Source organism: Haliotis asinina, chromosome 5 (assembly GCF_037392515.1).
Source record: "Haliotis asinina isolate JCU_RB_2024 chromosome 5, JCU_Hal_asi_v2, whole genome shotgun sequence".
NCBI classification, from domain to species: domain Eukaryota; kingdom Metazoa; phylum Mollusca; class Gastropoda; order Lepetellida; family Haliotidae; genus Haliotis; species Haliotis asinina.
In genome coordinates, this window is record NC_090284.1 from 10,928,830 (window position 1) to 10,945,563 (window position 16,734).

Sequence of the window (16,734 nt, forward strand, 5' to 3'; positions counted from 1 at the left end):
GTGGTTTGTCTAAGAGCATGACTTGAGAACAGAGTTCAGCAGTAGCTTTCAAGTAGTAGACTAATTTGCCTTGGAGGTTTATCCAATCCAAGTTTCCATTAACTTGTTAACTTCATCCTGGCCTCATCTTTCTTTGTAATATGTTGTTGAAAACAACGGACTGGTGAGTGATCCTGGCATTGAAGTGCGCGTTCTCCGTTTGTTGTCAGATGATTTTCTGAAAAAATCAAATGAAAAGCATTATGGTTCAAAATCAGCTTCAGTCAAAGACTCAATGTAGATGATGACAAAACCATGTGTCTCTTTGTCAATCTCCTGAAGAAAAAAGAGCGGCAAAATGAAAGGAGGATGAATTCGAAGAAGGGAAATATGAAAAACAGTTTGAAAAATGATTAGTTTTTGTCTCAAATTTCAAAAGATGTTTTGATGTGATTAATATCTTGTGAAATTCAGTTAATTTGCTCATATCAAAAAGATAAATTTGTCAAAGATATGCAACTTTGTCAGCATAACATTTGTGCAATCAATTGCTAAAAGACAGGTATGTTCTTTTGTGAATGCTATGGGAAAGGGGTCTCCTTGTTTACTTCGGCATTTGATCAGTGAGTCGCAAGGGCATAGTTTTGATGAATCAGGTGGGCCCTCACCATCACAAACTGATAACATGACTTGGCAATTTGTGGTGATTTCTATCAACTGTTTGAAGAATATTTCCAGATTGTTGTGGAGAGGTCCCTGTCTTCAAACTACTAGCTCTACCATCAAGCGTTTTTGCAGTTGTTTGCTTATCTGTATCTTAGCCTTTTGATGCTCTGCTAAGAATGTAAAAAATCTGATGCAAGTGTTTCTCCCCCTCTGTGGGAGTGGACTTGGTCAAATCTTCACACAACCGACTAGTCCATCCAGGAATGTGGGGAGGTCAGGAGATATGACCCGTACTAGTGTTTCATTACACTGACAGTCTAGATAATGTGATGAGGAGTGAGGAGGGGGACATTTGATGTGCTCAGTCTTAAACATATTGCTACTATTGACTTTAAAATTCAGGTGGAAGATGACCCAATGACAGTTATATGATGATATAACATGATCGTGTCTGTTCCCTTTAATATGGACGTGTTTTAAATACAGTGATAGGTGATGATCTTCAGATGATTTTTTAATTATTTAAACATTTAGGTTATTTATTCATATTTTTTGCTTCACACCTTATCATTTCATAAAGGAAACTAGTTTCAACTGTATAAGAATAATTGTCTCGGTCTCATGATTTGATGGACTAGAGGCTCTTTCATGGTTTACAACAACCTTAAGGGCACCTGCCCTGTGTTCTGGATCCTGAGATTGATAGATGAAACAAATAGAAGGTCCACCATCTCCAGGGGAGGAGAGAGGATTCAAAATGGAAGCCATATTGGCTGTTAGTACAAGGCCCTGATCATTGAGTTGTGGACTCGTTCCATTCATAGGAGCTGGATAGGACCTGCAAAGCAAGCTTGGGAGAGAAAACTGGTAACAAAAGATATGGGGCAGCCAACTTAGCCCGGTAGACTGCTCCAGGTTAAGAAGGCTTGCCTCAGGCTGACTTTCTTTGTGTAGAGGGTCTGTCTCAGTTGGGTTGAATGGTAGCAAGGGACAATAAGGGCACCTCCAGTGAAGCTTGAAACTGTTAGCTGGCTGTCCAGTTGTTCTGACTCAGGGCTGCTGGAGATATAGCCCCCCAGTCAGGGAGATATAGTGGATATTGCCCCTAAGTCAAGGAAATACTGGCTCTGGTCATACAAGTGAAAGGTGACCAACCCAGGAATTAGCTCTAGGCCATATTAAGAATAAATAGAAACTGACTAATACATTTTAGGTTTGAAGATTGGATTGCATGAATTGAGCATTATTGCAACCTAAGGCAAGGAAGGGCGTAATATTGAGGCTTTCTGGTACTTGTAGTTTAGTACCACTGTTTGTTTTGCACAGTGTCAAATAAAACAAAGGATTCCCGCACTGAGGCTCTGTTAATATTGGAATTTAGTCATTTACAGAAGTATTGTCTATAACATCTTATTAATGCTTGTCTGGATTAAAAAAATCAGTATTAGTTGTTATTAATGCTTAGCTACATGTTTCTTTCATTCTTATTGCAAAGATGGAGCACCAACACTGTCAAAGATTATTAATGAGGGCTTATGACAGTAAAGAGATAGTTGAAAGATTTGGACCAGCGAATACTCCAGAGATTTAAACATTTAAGTAAAGCAAGCATTTCATGTATTCGTGTTTGTGTTCATGGCAACTATTGATATGAGTTATTAAACAACACCCTCTTTTCATCTTGAATTATATAACAATCCAAATGGAAATATGAGGAACTTTTATTGCTGCCTTCTATTACTTCATCAAAAGAATGCCTCTAGTCACCATAGGGAATAAGGGGCATAAAACACCCCAGCAGTCTATTGTATCCCTTTGCACCTGTAATAAAACTCTGTAAACAATGGAGGATTAAGCTAGACACTTAATTGATAAACATTGAGGAAGGCATTATCGCTAATTACTCCAAGGCTTGTCTCCATTACCTTTGTGGACAGCAGCAATCAAAGAAAAGTCTGCTTTGATGATAGGGATGGCATTACTTTTATTGCAGCAGCTTAAATGTTGTATTGATGGTTAGCAGAACTGGCTGATAGTGATGAGGGGATGAAGTACAGGGCAGGGTGGACAACATAGTGTGTGCATGTGAGGTCACTGACCTTGGCTGCTTCAGTGGAGCATACATGGTACTGTTGGGTTTCAGTGTGTCCTTGAACTTGTGAAATACCATGTTGCTGGGGTGGAGTATGGGGATGAATTGTTTAACCTGTCAGCTTGACATAAAAAATACTGTTTCTTGTCATTGGCTCAATTCTAAAACATTTTTTGTGTCGTCATCTCTCGTTTGCGTACGATGGTGATGCATTTCTTTTCTTTGCTGGAGGGATGGGGTACACTGGTGTTTAAGCATTCATTTGTCACAGTGTTTGACTCCCCACATGGTGCAACATGGGAAGCCCTTTAACAATATTGCTGAAGTATCACTGAAAATGGCAAAATGCCATATTCATTCAATGCATGACGATTGAAAGACCACAGCCAAGAATAGCCACAAAGAATTATGTTCTCATCAAAAACATTCACATACTTTCCATACCAGTAATATGTTAACAAATAACCTTTCTTTGATTGATGGTTGCCTGATTAACTAATTAGAAAAAATATAAGTGTTCAACCAGACTACCGTTTGTGTCCAATTCCATTATTTGCACCAAATGTGACTGTTCGCTTTTGTCAGTGTGTTTTATCGAGGAGGTTGAACAGCAAGCACCAATTTTGCCCCACAGTTAGCTAAGCAAGGCAATATCAGACTTAAATATGATTGACTAAGCCATCTCTCTTTAAACATCAACTTTTATTTTTCAGTGATGCATCTCACTACAATGTAAAGCGTCAGCGTAAAGCTATGAAGACTATGGCACAACAGAACCGAGAGCCGAACCTCATGCTTCATTCACAGTTTATCCCAGTAAGTTGAGAGTTCACACTAAATGTATAATTTGTTTTTGTAAATGTTATCTGTTTTGTTCACATGTGACCGTTGAATGAATAATATATAGTATAAGCATGGTTCACTCTGACTGGAAATAATCAATGTTTGGTTTATTAATGCCTCGAAATGAATAAAAATAACGGAATGCAGTAAGAGTAATGTTATCTAGTACTGATGATTTCATGAAAATGATATTATATGATCTTTTATTTCACTTCAGCGGACAGAAAGGGCTCCCAAAGATCGCAACATTGCAGAGACTGACCCTCAACAGTTTGCACAAATGTTGATTGAGAGGATGCAGTGTGTCCTTGAAGAACGGGAGGCAGGAGCCAAGGTCGATGAAAAGTTGAGGTGCTTGAGTGAGGTGTGTAACAGTCAGCAGCCATCTTTGATTTTTATTGCAGTTATTTTCCAGAATTCATTATCCATCTTGCTTTGAGATTAATTCCATGCATCTGAAATGGTAAACTCTTATTTTAATTGTATTAACTTCTTATATGGTGAAGAAAAATTCTGCAAAAGTAAGGCATTGTTTCAAAACTTTTTGTCCCTCTTTAGGCGGACGAAACGGCAGGAACTTCAATGATGAAGAATACGACCGCCACCTCCATCATTCCAATGATGTCTACGTCTACTGTGGAGGAGGAGACAGCTGAGAGTATATTAGATCAACACTGTTCTCGGATTTGGGCAAACTCAAACCACCATACACCAAGCCGCTCACCAGGTAGACATTCACCTAGGAACAAATCACCTGACAGGCTTCGGTTAAATAAGACTCTCCCAGCTGGTGGTGTGTCCGGGCATCGTAGCCGGAAGCGGGAAAATCGTGACTTTGTTGCATCATGTGATAGTGGCGTTGGCGATGAGAGTTGTAACAAAGGAACACATCGTCATATACATCACCATCACCATCATCACCATCCTCCTCGGGAGTTACGGACCAGTAAACAACAAATGGAGTATGAGGCGCAGAAATACAGTATGGCATGTATAGGTAGTGATTTCCCCAATAACGGTTCTCGGAGCTTCTCAGAGTTCCATCATCGTGAGATAGAGACTCGCGGAAGGTCATCTAAAAAGAGTTGTGCAACTAGAAAAGGCTCTGATGCAAGTAGTCATATTGACAGTGGAATAAGCATGGTGTTCGACAAGGATTCCTTACTACGTATGCCAATAGTGACTGGACCTAACGCTGAAAAGTAAGTTGTTTTAATGCATTTCAAGTAATTTATTTACAGAATTTGTTTCAGAGACAATGTGATTTTCACGATTTTCTGTTTGGCAGATAAATTGGCAAATGGGCAGTTAATAGAAAAATCTGTCTCTCTAAAATGGTTTGTATGTGTTTAGCCTCACTTAGGAAAGTACATTAGCTGTCTTATCGCTGATCTTGCACCATGGTGACCTCACCTTTACTCATAAAGGTCTCTGTCCTTCTTTGTCTTAACGATGAAAATTGATCAGTGTGTAACACATTCCTTTTATTCCTGGGGTCTACCAGGATCCACAAGCCATGATTTATATTTGCTCAATAAATGATACAGCATTCCAGGAATCATTTTGGTGCGGACAGAAATATTCTGTTACATATGCAAACAGCATAAAAATACACCCCTGACAGAAATTCTGTGATGCTGTTGGTTCTCCTCCATTGCAATAAGAGAATATGTATATTGACATATATCATGTGCATTGATATGAAATACAACAGATATTACATGTTCATGTAGCCTTTCCCTACTCCCCACTTTAGACTGTGGCAGAGATCAGGTGCAAGTTGTGCTAATGTGCTACACAGTTACACATTGTGATTGTATTCCCCTGCCTGAGCAATATTGATCTGGCTCTGGGATCTTGTATCACACACATTTCACTGCTTCCCATAGATTCCTTGGTCTCATATTCTGCTTCAGCCAGCCAAATTTTACAGTTCTCAGTTAAAAAACACAAATCATTTGTTAGTAACACTAGACGCGAACCAGCAGTGTTTAGTCTAGGCATCCTCAGATTAGAGGACTGTGGGTCATGTGAAGTCAGCTGTGATCATGTACCTTGCCTATAATTAGTTAAGATGTAATCATTATGGCGTGGTCGATCAGTTCAGAACACCAAATTAGCTCCCATTTCACCTCTGTGTTAGTCTAAGCTTGTTTAACATCAAAGAAAATGAGATTTGAGCTGTAAATTAGCCATGATGTTCCATCACAACATTGGTTTGATGTGAGAAGATATTAATTACTATATACCAAGGTTAATGGCTCGTGTTATTCTCAAGGAGGTAGTTTTACATTATTTATGTTGATGGCCCAACTTCATCGAAAACATGACCAAAGAATTTTTTACAATTAATGATTTAGGCCAAATTGTAAATATTCTCTCATCCATCAAAAGATTTTTTGTTGAATGGACCTAATGGGTAATGAAGGGTTATGTTGTGTATTCAAGGAAGAATTCTGAGGATCTGTTCACACTATGCAAAGAAAACTGTTAATTGTAGACAGTGAGGATGAGGGTAATATTTCACAGTTACAAATGGTGATCAATATTTGGTAATGTATGCATCGTGCTATCTCAGACTATCAAGCTTCCATGTATTTCACAAAGATCACAGTAATCCTTATCTGGTTTCATCAGACAGAATTTTCCAGTAAGAAAACTCTTTGTAACACAACTCATTTGTTAGAATTCCTTGATAACAGTTAATCTTTCCCGCATGTCCTTCAGAAGATGTAAACACAAGGAAGTTACAGTGACATCTACAAAGGGATCTCCAGTGATGGGGGAAGCATTTTGTGCAGAGTTGTTTCCCCTTTTCTCCCTGTATGCCTATGGCTCCTGTGGTAACCGAGGACTTTGATCTAGGATGATTCATAATGGGGGAGCCCACATCTCTGGTGTTTCAATGTCTGTAATTGTGTAGCAAGTGAGAGTTCTTTGCACATGGGGTCACTCTTACAACATCTGAGAACAAGATGATCAGTGGAACCTTAGAAGAAAGAATTAATTGCCCTGAACCAACCAATTAATGCTATTAGATTACAAAACTGCTCCCAGCCTTTGATGTTGTCTGATAATGTTTGTGAGCTGATAAAGCTTGCACCATGGAAGATTAGAGTGATGTCATGGGAAGTGTGCCTCCCATTTCACCTCCCTCACATTGGGGGGGTAGGGGTTATTCTCAGGGGTCCTTTCTCCCTGCCCCGGGAGGGGCAAGCATATTGGTAGAAAGTATGTATAGAAGTATCTGACATCCATTCCTTCTATTCTACTAGCATCAGGCAGTGTATCTTTGTAATGGTTTGTCCATCAGTATGATTGTGTTGTTCCTGCTCTTAAATATATATTTGAATGTGGACTTCTATAGAATGTAGACTTGCATAGAATAGAATGTAGAGAATGTGGATTAGTCCAGTGCTAATTTACACATTTAACATTTACCTGAAGTGAAATTATTTCAAACTTATAACAAATAATAACAAAGTTTGCCACCCAACATCAACTGACATTGAATTTTCAAGTCTTTCACCAACTTCAAAATCCAACTTTTTGGTTCACAAACATAGCACTGTGTCCCACACCCCACCTCAGAATTGAGGTGTTGACTGTACCAGTGTGCCCCACACACCCCAGTTCAGCTTTGAGGTATTGAATATACAAGTGTGCCACACACTTCCAGACTTCCTATCCCATTCCTCCCCAGGTTGTGGTCTCTAGGGGCTACGGCCTCACATCAAAGTGGCCCGATGCTGGTGCTACAGATTTGATAGTATGCACCTTCTCTGTGCCTAGTCTCCCCCCACATCTGTTTCCCCATTCCTGGGTCCCCCCCCATGGACACCCCCCAACAGTATCACTTTTATGATAGCTCCACGCTGCTTTTTCTGGCTCCCTACAACAAGCTTTGCAGACTTTCAGAGTAGAGGAAAACAGTCGTTAAAAGCAAAAATTGTTGGACCTTTGAAAGAGGGAATCTACATAGAAGTATTTCTTATGTCTGGTGCATTCCCTGTGTGCTTGTTTTATATATAATTGTACACACCCTGCCTCATGTGTTTGTCTTGAGAAAGGTTAGTCTCTGTTTACGAACTACAACATAAACAATGGATGAGATAAGCTAACCACATGTGTGCTATAATCTTGCAGTCCTTAAAGCTATTGAATACTGGGTGTTACATGATCCTGCAATGTGCCAGCGACAGGTTACACACATGGCAGCTGCAAACTGGACTTTTTTGGGGCATGCTTAACCCGTCAGCATTGTATGATTGGTAGGACAATAGCATTTAATTTGTTTTTTAAAAAAAACCCACAAAATAAATTTTGTGTCAGCTGAAAGACTGACTTAATTTAACTCTTCAGTATTGTATGATTGGTAGGACAATAGCATTTAATTTGTTTGAATAACACAAAATATGCCATGTGTTGGCAGCAAGACTGACTTAAGGTATCCTTTCACTATTGTACGATGGGTAGGATGATAAGTTTGTGTGTTCAAGAAACAGAAAATGGTAGTTTTAGTTTGTTTAAACAGCACATCAGTTGCAGGACTGAATGAATAGTGGCCATATTTAGACATTTAAACTTTTTTAAGTTGTATATGTTCCAATTTGCAAATTTTAAGGTTAGACAGATATGAAATGTTTCCATGGGTAAGTGTAAATTAGCTTTTAAGTTAAGTTGCCAACCATAAGATACATTTCCAATAGTCCATGCTTCCTTTATGCAACCAACAAACTTTGATGTGTAAATTAAAACATGAGCAACTATGTATGTCAAGTTTGATTGGTAAAGCATTTTCTAGTAAAGATTAGCAAATACTAACATTATACGTAAAGCATTTTCTAGTAAAGATTAGCAGATACTAACATTATAAGTTTCTTCCTAGTTGAATGGAGGTTAGGAATAGATAATCTGTTCTGGATATGATATCTGCATATCATTTGTTTTGACTCAACAGTCGCACAGTTGCGAAACTGACAGCACAGATGATATGAGCACTGTATTGTTTGACAATGATAATTTTTGCAAATGGACATTTTATGTTATCAGCTGATCTTGGGAGGGGGTGGGGGGACAATTGAAAAATGAAATAAGAATCTATTTCAATAGGCAATAAGAGTAGGATCATCATGAAAGTAGTTGTGTGCATAATAGTACGAATAATGTAGACTTGAATTACCTAGCCCAACTTCTTTCATGATTGCTGTAACAAAAGCTATGTGAGCCAACCAACTTGATTAGAATAAAGAAATAGAACTCCTCAATCGTCTATTATGTCAAAAGAGAGTGATTACCATGTAATTATGTTTTCAAGTTTGACTCATAACTGAAATAAGTGAGCATATTGAAATGAATCCCAGAGAGAGTAGAGAAAGCTTGAAACGTTTCTATCAATTTACTTCTATAGGGCCAGCCTTTTATGTGTTCCTAGTTTTTCTGTTTTAATAATTTGTTTTTGTTGTTAGAAATAGGATAAATTGCTACTTCAAAGGGGTGTCGGTATTACTGTGTCTGAGGCTGTACTTTGTAGATAAGCTCCGTTCAGCTTTAGTAATTGATATTGCTGACGAGGGTCAACCATTGGCCATTTTCTTTCCAAACAGCTCAAATTGTTTGACATGAAGCCACTGACTTCAAAGAGCTGACTTTCATGTTTTTTTGATTGTGTAAAACATATAACTGCTGTCGTTGTCTTTGACGGTGCTAGGATTACAAAGCAACTCTTTTGACCGCTTGCAAAGCCATACTTGTTTTGAGTGGAAAAAGAATAATTAATGAAGATTTATTGGTTGAAATGATGCTCCAAATAACGTGATGAATTGCCGATGCTTTGATGAGTGCGGCTTCTGTGAATACCTCTTTTGAAATTCAACACAAAAGCTAATGAGAGGAGATCTAAGACACATCAAGGAAGCCAGAACCGATATCAGACTGAAATGTCCCGCGCTGCTCAAAGATTCTATTATCCATTTATATTTTTTTAATTTTATTTGTGAACTTAATGGGGATATTTTGCTCTAAAAATCCATTTTTCAGCTTTGATAGTTAGCAATATCAAAGTGTTAGTTTGTTGGGCAACTGACAAATCTCATCTGTTGATTTCAAAGCATAAAATGGGGTCTTGTTCAGTTGCGCTCTCCTGATCATTTCTGTTATGAGTAATTTTCAGAGACGTTGTGTACATCAAACGAAGAACCCTAATTGGGGACAGATTAAAAGCATTGATTCATGTTAGTGGAAAGGTTTAGGATCAGTTGAAATTCAAATAGATTACAAGATCCTTTCACTTAAAACGCTGAAGAGCAGACCTGAAGGAAAAGATAAATTAGCATCAGTTTTTTAATTGTATTTAATGCCTCATTTTTTTCTAAAGAGGTTATCAGAAAAGCTTTTAGTTTTGTTCCAAATGTTTAAAGATTATGTACTTTTTGGATTGTTGGTTTGGTTCAAATTGTGCAATAAAAGTTACAAGCAAGAACATTAAAGCAGGCAACATCCTATAATAAAACCTTCAGAATTTTTATTTGTTCTTAACAATGGCTCAAAGGCATGTCATTAATCAGTTTTGACAAATGTAACAGTTATATTCTAGGCCTCATTTGAAATATGCATGAAAGTTTCTTTTGTCTGTAATCCAAACATGCCATGCTGAATGCACCTATGTACCTTGAATGTTCTTCATATTAAGTAGGTACTGACAGCTTTGGTTGAGTGATATAAGGAGTTTTTACAGCCTTCATGAATCTTTCAGTTACTTTTTCAAATGGCAGTACCAAGTTTATGTTAGATGTTCAAACACTGAATTGCTTTATTCTTGTCATATATTATTGACAAACAACAAATGGCAAAGAGCATAGAAAGAGATGGCACGATAAAGTTTTCTGCTTTTCAAAGATTGATATTCCATATAGCACTGAACACCTGTATTTCTTTTCTACTTGAATCTGTCAGTGTCTTGTTCTTTATTCCATTTGTGTTGGATAACTAAGCAGTATACAGCAGTTGTCACCATCAGGTTCTTTTCACAAATGAGTGGAGCTGATAGTTCTTGTGTTGAGTGTGATCACCAACATGGCGCCATAGCCACTTGGACAGAAATGCTGCTTTTGTCAAAAACCCACCCAATAGGTGACTCAACTGTAACTGTATTGGTGTATATACAGGTTATTTGATACTTCCAGGGTACATACTAGGTCATACTTACTTAAACTGTGTTACAAGTATGGACATTTCCATGTGGATAGGACACCATGGTGCTTTTTTCAATAACCCACCCAGTGGCTAAGTCTACTGTAACTGTATTGGTGTATATACAGGTTATTCAAGATTTCAAGGGTATATACGAGGTCATAATGACAGTGCTGTAAATACTGAAATTGTAGTGTCCAATAATGTGCATGTCAATAAATGTTGGCATCTCTCTTGCAGGGTTATGCAGTGGATGATGGACTCTGAACGTCAGCAGGAACCTGGCATGAGTCATCTGGAGGTAGATAAGGGGTCATCACACAAGAATGCACGTCATCGCCTCAACCAATCAGCTGGTGCCTCATTGCAAACACACAAACAAAGGTGAGTCTGCAGAAAATGAAGTATATTTTTCCAGTTTAGTAGCATATTTTTAGAGTTATGAGTTACATGTTCGTATAAATGTGTTGACACTTTTGTGAAAGAAATTTTAAATGTTCATTTTAGTTCCAAGAAGGTTGGACATGGAACAAGTCGGTCTGCTTCTGTTGAAAGAAGCTCTTTGCTGTCATGGACTCCGATTGGCCAGTCTGCACAGATCTTGCCCAATCAACCATTTGCGCAGGACTCATCCATGCCACTTCCCCCACCCCCGAACCCAACTACTCAGCTGGAAGAGGCTCGTCGCCGGTTAGAGGACCAATCACGGACATCTGCCATGGCAGGCAGTGGCAAACGTGCAGAGGGCACAGTTCGGTCTTCCTCTGCAGGCCCAGTCAAATCAAAGTGAGTGTCACACATTGCTAGAATACCGGTTTTCTCAGTGTAGTAATCATTATAAGATGCATTATTAGGAATAAAATCAGTAAGATTTTATATTTGGCTTGTCAGTCTCGCTATTAGTACACTAATGTTTACTAGTGGAAGGGAGACAACACTGTTATAGTTATCTGCCCCTAGAACAATATATTTTAGCAGATGATATTAAACTTATTTTATCTTTTGTAGATCTTTCGCTGGTGTCACGTCCCGAGATAAGAGCAAAGTTGTTGTATCCCAGAGTGCATCCCAGATGCGCACTATGCCTTCCGCCAAAACTGTTCCCAGTGACCTTGACATCTCAGGAGGGAGCCAGACTTTCGAGTACGTACAAACAGAATTGTACATTCAAGAATAAAACAATGAAACAAGACTAGGGAGTAATGTTATAGGCTTTGTCTGTGATGACTTTGATGTTAGCAAATGTGAGTCCATGAAAGGAATGTAAAGTTTATAAGCATTTTTTGCATTTTGCTTTAAGAAACATGTAGATGTGTCATGAAGAACCATAAAGTTTGAATCAGGCCTCAAGCAATATTCTTATGAAGTCTTATTGCTTTCAGGAGACCAAAGACCTACAGGAAGCCCCCACCTGCACCCAACACAAGTATGAACACTAGTACCTCTGCAGCTTCGTCCAGCGAGACAATTGTGGGCATATACTTCGGACAGGAGCCTATTCCGTACCGCCACGTGTTTCCGGGTCGATGCATTACACTTTCACAGTTCAAGACACTTATCACGAAAAAGGGAAATTTCAAGTGAGTCAACATATCTGAACAATAATTAGAACATTTCAAAACAATCAAATATACAGCTTTTTCTTTGCTTGTCAAGCTGAAGTCCTAGGTTTGATACCACAGGTACATGCGAGGCCGATATGTCCTACATCATTAAATTTGCTGGAATACTAAAAGTTAACCAGAGAAAGAAACCACCAATAGCTGGAATATTGTTAAACTAAACTCAGAGAAAGAACAGGATTCAACTGTTTTATGACACATGTTGACTGATCAGGTATCATCTTGATAAAATTTCTTGTCCATGAAATTCTTTCATTTCATGTATTTGTTCCTTTGCAGGTACTACTTCAAGCGTGACAGTGATGAGTTTGGAGAAGGTGCTGTTTTCGAAGAAATTGGTGATGATAATGCAGTGTTGCCGATGTGGCAGGATAAGATTGTTGCCAAAGTTGAGAAGATTGACTAACTGCCAAGTTAAATGTTGCCATGACATGACGAGCAACGTAGCTTGGTGAAAATCAAATGGCAAACACGAAGCAATCTCTGTAGTTTCTTTGGAAAAAGTTGTATTCTTTCGTTCAGGGAATTACTTAAAGAGTACCACTCAAAGAGACAGTGATTGTTTGCTTCAGTCAAGGTTCACAGTCAGGGCAAATGCTTTAAACTATGTGACTGTGACATCCTTTGCATCGTCACTGTGACTTCGACAACGTCATTGTGACATCTTCAACTACAACCAAAGACCATACACTGACTGTGATTTCGCAAGCTGTATGCTTCGTTGAACAATGAAAGCACTAAATGGCGGAACAAACTCTGGAATGTCCAAAGGTCATGTGATACAGAGAGAGTATTTGTTTTGTTAGCACTAACATCTGTTATCTCCAAGGTAACTGATTTTGGAGTGGTTAGATTTGAAGATGCTTTCCTTATATCGTGCATGAGAAAGGTGACTTTTGCAGTGCTATGAAAAGCCATGGACTGCGAAGAGAAATGTGTGCTCAAAGATTTGGGTGAGAACATTGCAGGCATGAGAAAGGCAAATCTGAACACATGAAGAAACAGAACCATTCACTTTACAGAAGAGAGCTGTTCACTGTCTATGGGCCCATAAGGTCTGATTAACTATGAGTTATGATGTAATATATGTACATAGTTGTCCAATATTTGAAGATTATCTTATTGACTCAGGGGCTGCTCATTGAAAGTGAGCTATTCTATTCTGTTTTATTGTCAAACCTACCACCCCCCTCTATGGTTTGAACATGGCCTCAGTGTCGAGCCCTTTAGATGAGAATGGTCAGCAAAGTTTTACCCACACTCTGTGGTGTTTTAGCATGTTTATATTACTTAAGACAAGATAGTTGTACACTTATTTGTGGTGAATTATTTAAACGGCTTAGCCATGACATTTTGTTGTCAGAGTATTGTTTGTTGTAATTTATTTTTGTTGGCCAATTTCATCATGACCCTAAACTAAACGTTCACATACCAGTTTATGTTTTAAATCAAAAGTAGTAGCAGGGTTTTTAATTGAAATGCCATTACTGAGTGCTTGCATTTTAAACAAATTAAAGCATAGAATCAAATGTATCTTTGATGTGTAATTTCTTTGGCATTTCACATAGCAAGGTTCATTCATTTACTGTAAGTCTTTTAAACTTTTGATAATACTCATCCCATCATTCTAGTCTCCCTACCTACATCATTGGTTGGTTTCGACCGCAACAATGCATTGGGCCAGTTTAAGTCAGAGAGTAGGGTGTGCAGGTAGTTGCTATGGCATTATGTGCAGTATGTGTGAACGGGTGTAACTGTCATGCTGTCACAGGGTACAAGCCTTACGTACAATTCATTTATAAAACATATCAAATGTTCAAATGTAAATTGAAAACTTGTACTGTATCCTTGTCAGACTTTCAAGCAAGACAATTGACCTTGACATCGATTCCCAAGGTCAGCAAGACATGTTCAGATGGAGTTGTGACAGGGTTGGGGGTGGGGGGGATTATGAATGACCTGGTTGTATGAGGGAGCACCCTCATTGTGTACATGATGAGAAGCATAGGGTATGTAACATAATCAACTTTTAATGAATTCTGTGCTGAAAGACTCGTATATTGGTCAGGTACCTGTCAGGCCACCAATAAAATTGACTTTCAAAGTTGTTTCTTGTTTTGTTTTCTGTGGAGTGACACTGAAAATCTGTATTTATTTTACAACACTGCACTGAGCAGTATTCCAACTCGTGAGGCAGCCAATGACAAATCAAGTCTGGACTCGAAACATGGTGTATGTTGAGGGCAGTGATCTTTTGGGATATGTTGATTCTGACCTCTTTCCATAACACAAGTTTGAGACTGCACACTGAGTCACATCAAGAGGGTGGTGGTGCTATGTACAAGCCTAAAGGAAAGTGAAGCCTTAATTCCACACTGGCTTTCAGGCACCGATGGTCAGTATGCCTGTGGTGGTGTGTCTCGCTCTTGAGTACCCACAAGGGTACAAGATATGAAGCCCTTTTGTGGTGTCCCTATTGTGATAATGATGTAACATGAAGGTAATGGAAATACAACTGATACACTGCCCAACATATGACAATCACTCACTCACCCCTACCAGTAGCCTTGTGATAATGATCAAGCTTCTTTTCAAAAGCAGGAAATTTATTACATTGAGGTGCATAGGGAATCGGCATTGGTGACTTAACACACAGAAAAAACAGCTGTGCAACAAGTCTCATGTCGGTGATACAGTGAGGTTTAGTTGAGCTTTTTTGACAAGAGTGCACAGCTGTGTAATGAAGCAATCATGACAGTGTACATCTGTGTAATGAAGCAGTCATGACAGTAGCGTACATCTGTCATGACCGTACATTTGTGTAATGAAGCAGTAATGACAGTAGCGTACAGCTGAGTAATGAAGCCCTCACGACAGAAGCGTACATCTGTCTGATGAAGCAATCATGACAGTAACGTACATCTGTGTAATGAAGCAGTCACGACAGAAGCGTACAGCTGAGTAATGAAGCAGTCACGACAGTAGCGTACAGCTGAGTAGTGAAGCAGTCACGACAGTAGCGTACAGCTGAGTAATGAAACAGTCATGACAGTAGCGTACATCTGTGTTATGAAGCAGTTACGACAGTAGCGTACAGCTGAGTAGTGAAGCAGTCACGACAGTAGCGTACAGCTGAGTAATGAAGCAGTCACGACAGTAGCGTACAGGTGAGTAATGAAGCAGTCACGACAGAAGCGTACAGGTGAGTAATGAAGCCCTCACGACAGTAGCGTACAGCTGAGTAATGAAGCAGTCACGACAGTAGCGTACAGCTGAGTAATGAAGCAGTCACGACAGAAGCGTACAGGTGAGTAATGAAGCCCTCACGACAGTAGCGTACAGCTGAGTAATGAAGCAGTCACGACAGTAGCGTACAGCTGAGTAATGAAGCAGTCACGACAGAAGCGTACAGGTGAGTAATGAAGCCCTCACGACAGTAGCGTACAGCTGAGTAATGAAGCAGTCACGACAGTAGCGTACAGCTGAGTAATGAAGCAGTCACGACAGAAGCGTACAGGTGAGTAATGAAGCCCTCACGACAGTAGCGTACAGCTGAGTAATGAAGCCCTCACGACAGAAGCGTACATCTGTGTTATGAAGCAGTTACGACAGTAGCGTACAGCTGAGTAGTGAAGCAGTCACGACTGTAGCGTACAACTGAGTAATGAAACAGTCATGACACTAGCGTACATCTGTGTTATGAAGCAGTCGTGACAGTAGCGTACAGCTGAGTAATGAAGCAGTCTTGAAAATGCACTCATACACTCACTCAAAGTGTAAGTTAGTTTCGTAGCACCTTGTTGTGACATAATGCATATTCCTAGCTTTTCGGCTACCATTTCTTTCACATTATCTGCTGGCACAAAGTATTTTCTCTCGGCATGCCCATGTTGATTTTGCACGGCGCTGTTACACAACACAGGGTAGTTATAGGGTATCGCTAGCCAGTGAGTCAGTGAGATGTACTATCACTAGAGACACGTCGGTCTTAGTTTGATTTGGCCTTCAAGTTGGGATGGTTGGTTGGTTGTTAAACGCGGCACTCCGCAATATTTCAGCCATAGAGTGGCGGTCTATAAATGACTGAGTTTGATGACCAGTCAATCCAGCCATCTACAACATGTGCATTGACTGTTCTACGCAATTAGAATACTGTGACAATGTCAACCAAGTCAGTTGATCCCGACAGTCGTCTCTAACGACATGTATGAGTGACTCAAGATAAATTCTTACCCGTATCTTCATACGGCCTTCAACAGTGAGTGAGTGAGTGAGTTTAGTTTTACGCCGCACTCAGCAATATTCCCGGTACATGGCGGCTGTCTGTAAATAATCGAGTCT

The 16,734-nt window shown here is 39.4% G+C and overlaps 1 protein-coding gene across 6 annotated transcripts in view; it reads left to right on the top strand.

Annotated features, from left to right (window-relative positions):
• LOC137284988 (axin-1-like) overlaps positions 1 to 14,500 on the top strand; it is a 30,802-nt gene extending 16,302 nt beyond the window's left edge. For all 6 annotated transcript variants that reach the window (XM_067817083.1, XM_067817080.1, XM_067817084.1 and 3 more), the window contains 8 exons: positions 3,451 to 3,553; positions 3,798 to 3,944; positions 4,139 to 4,782; positions 11,012 to 11,155; positions 11,279 to 11,557; positions 11,780 to 11,914; positions 12,154 to 12,351; positions 12,673 to 14,500. In XM_067817083.1, coding sequence (XP_067673184.1) covers positions 3,451 to 3,553; positions 3,798 to 3,944; positions 4,139 to 4,782; positions 11,012 to 11,155; positions 11,279 to 11,557; positions 11,780 to 11,914; positions 12,154 to 12,351; positions 12,673 to 12,799 — 1,777 coding nt within the window. In that variant the 3' untranslated portion in view covers positions 12,800 to 14,500. The remainder of the gene's footprint in view (positions 1 to 3,450; positions 3,554 to 3,797; positions 3,945 to 4,138; positions 4,783 to 11,011; positions 11,156 to 11,278; positions 11,558 to 11,779; positions 11,915 to 12,153; positions 12,352 to 12,672) is intronic.
• Positions 14,501 to 16,734: the final 2,234 nt, after the last annotated feature.